The sequence below is a fragment of the Carex rostrata genome, chromosome 19 (assembly GCF_964058835.1).
Source record: "Carex rostrata chromosome 19, lpCarRost1.2, whole genome shotgun sequence".
In the NCBI taxonomy this organism is placed as follows: Eukaryota; Viridiplantae; Streptophyta; class Magnoliopsida; order Poales; family Cyperaceae; genus Carex; species Carex rostrata.
The window spans coordinates 2,827,311-2,834,860 of record NC_135936.1 but is presented as its reverse complement, the minus strand read 5'-3'; the positions used below and the strand labels follow the sequence as shown (position 1 = coordinate 2,834,860).

Genomic DNA, 7,550 nt, shown 5'->3' with positions numbered 1-7,550 from the left:
TCCAAAATCTTAATGCTTGAACAATTGCATAAAATTCCAAATCATAAGTTGAATAGCGTCTTTTGGCATCATTAAGCTTTTCACTGAAGAAACTAATTGGGTCACCATTTTGACTTAAAACTGCTCCAATTCCAATATGAGATGCATCACATTCAACTTCGAAGACATCATTAAAATTTGGTAAAATCAGAACAGGGGCTTCAGTTAGTTTTCTTTTAATTAAATTAAAACTTTCGTTAGCCCTTTTGGTCCACTCAAAATATTTCCCTTTTATACAATCAGTAACAGGGGCAATTAAGCTGCTAAAATTTTTTATAAAATGACGATAAAAAGTAGCTTACCCGTGAAAACTTCTAACTTCAGTAATAGATTTTGGTGTTGGCCAGTCAACTATTGCCTTAATTTTCTCATTATCAACCTTCACACCTTCCTTTGAAATAATATGACCCAAAAAAAGAACACTATCTGTCATAAACTCACATTTTTTTAGATTTACAATTAATTTTTCTTTTCTCAAAGCTTTAAAAACTTCATGCAGATGATTAACATGCTCTTCTTGTGATTTACTAAAAATGAGAATATCATCAAAATAAACAACAACAAACTTACCGATGAAAAGACGCAATACCTGGTTCATTAATCGCATGAAAGTGCTTGGGGCGTTTGATAGCCCAAAAGGCATGACAAGCCATTCAAAAAGACCGTCACGTGTCTTGAAGGCAGTTTTCCACTCATCTCCCGGCTTAATTCTAATTTGGTGGTATCCACTTTTGAGGTCTATTTTTGAAAACACTTGGGCACCATGTAACATGTCTAGCATGTCATCAAGTCGAGGAATGGGAAACCGATACTTTATGGTAATTTTATTAATGGCTCGACTATCTACACACATTCTCCATGTGCCGTCTTTCTTTGGTGTAAGAAGAGCCGGTACAGCACAAGGACTAAGACTTTCTTGGATTAAACCTTTTTTTAGTAACTCACCAATTTGTCATTGCAATTCAGCATGTTCAGTTGGACTCATACGATAATGTGGGAGGTTAGGTAAAGTGGCACCAGGAACTAAATCTATTTGGTGTTGAATATCACGCATAGGTGGCAATTCATTAGGAAGGTCTTCAGGTATTACATCAGAATATAAATCAAGTAATTCAATTATGCACCTAGGAATTTCCAATTTATTTTCTATCTTTGAATGTGACACAAGTGCATATGCTACTGGTTGGATTTTGATAATCTTTTCAAATTGCTTTAAAGAAAGAAGGCTTATTGATTTTTCATTCTCTGAAAGCTTGTTCGGAATATCTTTTAGAGGATTCAAAACAAATTTTGTTTCATTGAAAATAAGAGAGTATGTGTTATTTCTACCATTATGTTGGACACTTCGATCATATTGTCATGGCCTACCTAATAATATATGACATGCATCCATAGGCAAAACATCACACCATACTTCATCACAATATTTTCCAATTGAAAATTTGATCAAACAACGTTCATTAATTGGCACTTCACCACCCTTTTTAAACCAAGAAATTTTGTATGGTCTTGGATGCCTTTCACATTTTAAATTGAGTTTATCAATCATTTCCTTAGAAACCATATTTTCACAACTACCAGAATCAATCAAAAGTAAACATTTTTTATTGTACGCAGTGCAAAAAGTATGAAAGATATTACCGCGAAGCCAGTTGTTGTTCTCTTTCACCTTTGGTGCTGTTAACACTCGCCGTTTAACGAGACTTTCTGCCCCACTGTCGGGATCACAAAATTCTTCTGCTGCCTCATCTGCACCTTCCATCTCTGCCACATCATCTGACTCCTCATCAATCTCTTCTTCATTAATTAAGTTTAGTTTGTTTTGTTTTTCTCTCTCAGGGCATTGATAGGCAAGGTGACCTGATTTGTGACAACGAAAACAAGTCTTTGTGCCACCTCTATTATTTTGAGTTGTTTTGTGATCATTTGTTTTGTCATGAATTTGAGGTTTTGAAAATTCAGAACGCGATGTAATATTTTTGTCTTTTTGAAAAATTCTTTCTTTGTTTTTAAAAGCTCTAGTCAATTTTTCTTCTGCCCTTAAGGACATTTGAAAAGCCTCCTCTAGATTGTTAATGCGATGCAAAATTAATTCATCATAAATTGAAATTTTTAACCCACTCAAGTACCTTGCAACCAGTTGATCATCAGTTTCATTTAAATTTAAACGACTCAAGTACTTATAAAATTCTTCTGTGTAACTAGCAACATTTTGTTCAACCTTTTGTCTAAGATGATGAAATTTTCGGTACAGACTGGTGTAGTAATCAAAAGGAAGGTATTTCTCATCCAATTTATCTTTCATTTCAGTCCATGTAGTGATCCGACGTAAACCACGATGCTCACGACTTTGTTGGTACTGTTGCCACCAAATTAAGGCACTACTTTGAAGTTTAGTGGCCACAAATTTTACTTTTCTATCATCAATGAAATTTCTCCATTCAAAAAAAGTATCTAAACTAGCAATCCAATCACAATAAAGTTCAGGATCGAGTGTACCGTGAAAATCATGCACGTCCACGCGTATGCCCTTATCAGCGTTCTCGATTGCTCGTGCAAGACGATCCATGGCCCAAGCAGCTTGTGGCGTTGAGTCATGCCGGTTTTCTGTTGTGGAACTCGAAGAGTCGTCTCCATCATCAGGAGGGTCCTCCGGCATGTTGAAGTGTGGTTGTGGTTCATTCAACGTCCCTTCATCACGTCGGTGAGGGAGTCTCTCCTCCAAAATCTGTCGCAGTTCAACAACTGTCTGCCGCAATTGTTCATTCTCAGCGAGCAAATTATTGATATCTGACTCCTTGTTTGTTGGTAGTCGTTTCGGTCTTCCCCGAGCCATGATATGACCCGCTCTGATATCAGAATTTGATAGCGGATAACAAACTAAAAGTAACTTTATTAATCGAGTAGCAAGTAGTAGATAATTTTGGGGACTCACTCACCCAAGAACAGGGAACTCACTCACCCTAAACATAGCATTAAGCTAAGACAAATAAAACTAAAAAAAAAACTAATTTGCCCTTAGAGTCTAAGGCTTATTTATAATAAAAAGGAAAACAAAAACTAGCTGTTACAAATCGTTCAAAATACGGTAATAAAGCAGCATGATATTCTCTCCTTAATGAGCTAGGATATTATGCCTTTTAAATTGCATTTTTGGTCGTTGACTCCTTGCCAAAATTGCTACCATGCACATTTCAATTATTTGTAGAATCTAGCTGCACCAGTAAGACTATAAGAGGGTGCAGTAGCAACTGGCTCTTCAGAGGACAGAAGAAGAGGAACTGGCATGGTTTGTGTTTGGAGGATTGAAGTATGCTGCATCTGCTGCATCATGGTCGGTTCTGTCTCAGATGTATTTCGACAGGTCCCGATCCCTCTAATCCAAGCCATGGTTCATCCTCGGAATCCCAGCTGCTGCTGTCCCTGTGAGACGTATTGGTCCCCGATAGGATTATAATATTGCCTGCCTGGGACAAAAGAGTTACATCCATAGGTAGAACCAAAGTTAATTTAAGATATGAATCATCAGCATTTGACTTGCACCAATAGGTTGTTAATGAGATAATCTGTGATCCTAAAGCTGTTAATGTTGGTACAGTGGCATTGTTAAAGCATAATTTATTACGAGTTAACCAAATTATCCAGATGGTAGCTGCCCTAATTAGTGCTATGAGAAGACTGTCTTTAAGTGGTATACATGCATCTAATTGCCACAGATCAGCTATATGAGTACAGTTAAATGAAAAGTTGTTATGGTTTGCAATCCATGACCAAATTGATGAGATAACTGGGCATGTTACAAATAAATGATCTATGGTTTCTGGACAGTTACAAAAATGACATGTTTGATCTCCTACCCAACCTTTCCTTGTTAGATTGTCTTTAGTTAATACTTTACCCTTCTTAACTAATCACATGAATATTTTTATCTTAAGAGGAATTTTTGTTTTCCAAAGGGTAGTGTATTGCTAGTCTTTAATTCCCCTGTATTCTAACCAATTGTATAAGGAATGAACTGTGAATTTACCTGAGGAGTGTCCTCTCCAATATGTTTTGTCTGGACTTAGAATATCCTTAAAAACAGATGAATAGGTGAGAGAAGAAGTGAGTGTTAGGTTTTAGCTGCCGATGCAACAAAAAACCCTCGTATTGGCTTAAGCCGAGGATCTATCTCCCCGATTAATTTCTAAAACTAAATTTATTAAACAATTAAATAAATTATCATAACATTATACCTTGGTTCCAAATTCTAATTGGAACTGCCGTTAGCCTTGCCGCGGTGCTGCTGCTGCTACTGGACAAGAGTACCAGGCATCTAGTGCCTCTATTAGTAATCCACCAGGAACAATCAGAGATTGAGTATTTCTTTTTCCAGAAATACTATACCCGAGGCACTCAGCAAAAACAGTTATCTCACGATCCGCAGATACTCCCACTTTCACAACCTCGTGCAAAAGCAGAGTTACTGCAGACTTCGCGAGATTACAACTCACAACTCTCAAAAATATATATGTCAATTACATATATATTTCTTTCCTAACTCAAACACTATTTGAGAGGAAAAACCGAGAAAGAAATGAACCTCACTTCGTCAGACGATCAGTCTGACTTTCCAATCTTGTAAAAAATGGTATGCTTTCTCTCCAACCCTCCACCCCTTTATATATCCTCACTAGGTCGGTTTTGGGGTGTATAAGTCAGTTTGACACTTTACCAAAATGCCATTGGGCCCAAAAAGGCCCAGAATGAATAGTACAAGGCCCATATTTGAATAGTATTGGACCTGGGTGTTCGCTTACAAAGGTAGGCTACAAAGTCTCAGGTACAGCAAGCTATACCAGTTTAAACCTTGGATCTACTCTCGTCTAGGGTTGCAAGTGCACAACCCTATCCGTATAGTATATTAAGGTATCGATCCTCAGGGATGGTTTAATTCAATTCTAAATTCCTACAAATCCGAGTTAGGTACTAGAAGTGTGAAAAGTTGGGTTTGGTTTGTTTATGTTTCCTAATTTCGGGTGTCAATTCAATTAACAGTAAATGAAAGCAATTAAAGGTTTTGGTTTTAAACAATGATAAAAGGCGCTCCCAGGGTTTCAGGTTTCATCCCAAACTTTGCCTTCTCTGGTCCTATCATGCGACTCGCATCATTTCTGATGCGACCCGTATGATGCGACTCGCATCATCTCTGATGCGGGTCGCATGGCCCTCGAGCAGAGCTGACATGTGTTCGTATCTAAGTTGATTTCTTGTGCGAGGCTTCAACCTGTAGCTCTCACCTACTGGTATCTAACCTAAATTGATTGTCTGGTTTACTAGAAGTATCCACAACCTTTCGATAATGGAAAGTTCACCTCTCGGCTACTATTGATCATAAATCTACTTCAAATACTCAATCACAATTGCAAGAAACATCAAGGTCAAATTACTAGAAGAGATGCTATAGACATCTAACAGTAGACAATCAAGAATCAATCAAGCAATCAAAATCAAGCAATCAATGAATACTCAAACAAAGAATCACACAAGTTCAAACTTAGATCAAAACAACATGCAACTCAAAGACAAAGTTTAAAGACTACATCCTAACCCTAGGAACTAAAGATCTACTCAAGCATGGTGAAAGAAAGCATAAAAGAGAGAGAGAATAGGCAGATCATGATGAAGCTAGAAGATCCAAGGTGGATTGGAGAGGATCTTGCAATCTTCTCTTCTCCTCTTCTTCAAGCAAGCTCCAATCTCCTTCTTCTCTCTTGATCTCTGCTCTCTAAGTGATCCGGAATGTAAAGGGGGAAAAGCTCCCGAAATTCTGGCATAGGACCTCCTTATATAGGCAACAGAGCTGACTTTGGCTTGTCAGGTTTAATTTGAACTGGGCGGCAACAGTTGATGCGACTCGCATCAGGTGGATGCGACTCGCATCATATGGGTCGCAAGGCATGAGTGAGGGTCGCATCATAGGTTCCTGAAGTCTGCCAATTGCCTGATTTTGCCCAATTTCGCCTGATTCCTGCAAAGTAAGAACCAAAACTTAGCAGTACCACATTCTATGGATATTCAATGTAAAAGGCACTATTTGTTGGTTCAAAACATAGATTTTTGTATGGAAACAAGTCGAAATGATAGGTCTAATAATGTGATAACACTGGGCTTTTGGGCTTTCTTAATTATATTCTAAATATAATTAAGGCTCAAATATACTAATTCATATATATAATTGTTCTGAACAATTATATTCCTTTTCGGTCTTAGTTGTGATAACTATTACACAACATGTCATACACGCTTGTAATTTTAATTTGTTTAAGCCTGTCATCTATATGATATTTATAATTAATTATAACATTTATAACTAATTATAAAACCATTTTATTGATTAATTATAACATTTATAATTAATAATAAGATTCTCTGATTACTTCCTATGCGTTGTGACCCGATAAGATCTGTGTTATGTTGGCAATAGAGTTAAAACTGTTTTAACTTTTATAGATCATAGGTGGCACCTGGCAGTACATTATGACCCCCAATTACACAGATGATATTGTCCAGTACAATATCACGATCCTCAAGTAAACAATTTACTTGTGTTAATTCCATCGTCTCATAGTAACTGATTAAGTCCAAGGTAGGTATGTGTCATCATTGCAAACTTAATCGAGTAGATTATCATATATGATTAATCTTCATTAATCATACCATATACGGATAATCTCTATCAAGTGGGCCCAGTGTTACTATTACTCGTATAATAATACGAGGGACGATAGTAGTCTTGGTGAGCATCTCTTCCTCCGCACAAGTCATGTGTACTTAAATGTTACCCTTATTACTCCCTTTTACAGATAGCGTTAGATAACACTTACGAATACACACTTCTCATGTAGGAAAGACCACACCTTATACTTTAGAACTTAACACAAATGAAACCGTTAATGACACAAACACAATTCCATATAACGTTTCATTTAGGGTCAGTCAAATATCATGTTCACAACATGTATCTATGTGATTAAATGACAACTCTTTGTCTATGGTCTACAAAACTTGACCATCATTTAATCCACATACTAACATTCTAATGGATAATTAGTGTTCCTTGCTAATTACCACGGTTAGTGACTATTAAGAGCGTATATCATCTATATTATGAAGTTTTGCAATTCCAGTCATGAACTCGGAATGATTCATAAATGCAATAACACTCAAGGAACAAAATGATATTAATAATCCAATTCATGAACAAAAAATGATTGACTTCTATATTACTACCCTAGGAGTGAGGTGATTCCATTTAGTTAGTGTGATGCCTATGAGCTATCTATTAAATTGTAATGCAATGGAGTGTGGTGTACTAGCAATAGATACAGATATTTGAGAATCAGAGGAAATACGAAATAGGTTTGAATACTGACAATATAATAAAAATAAGAATGTGAGACATTATTGAGACATAAAAACAACAGAACATTTGAGCCCTCTTCTATTTCGTATTAATACCCAACGATAAC

At 36.6% G+C, this 7,550-nt stretch overlaps 1 protein-coding gene across 1 annotated transcript; it reads right to left on the bottom strand.

Moving 5' to 3' along the window:
* Positions 1–370: 370 nt before the first annotated feature.
* Positions 371–2,875, bottom strand: LOC144571289 (uncharacterized). Its single transcript, XM_078320522.1, has one exon. The coding sequence runs from the start codon at positions 2,873–2,875 to the stop codon at positions 1,397–1,399; it is 1,479 nt and encodes a 492-aa protein (XP_078176648.1). The 3' UTR covers positions 371–1,396.
* Between the last annotated feature and the right edge of the window lie 4,675 nt (positions 2,876–7,550).

Excerpts from the sequence above, each read along its gene's own strand:
- LOC144571289 (XM_078320522.1), bottom strand. The coding sequence starts at position 2,875 with ATGGCTCGGGGAAGACCGAAACGACTACCAACAAACAAGGAGTCAGAT.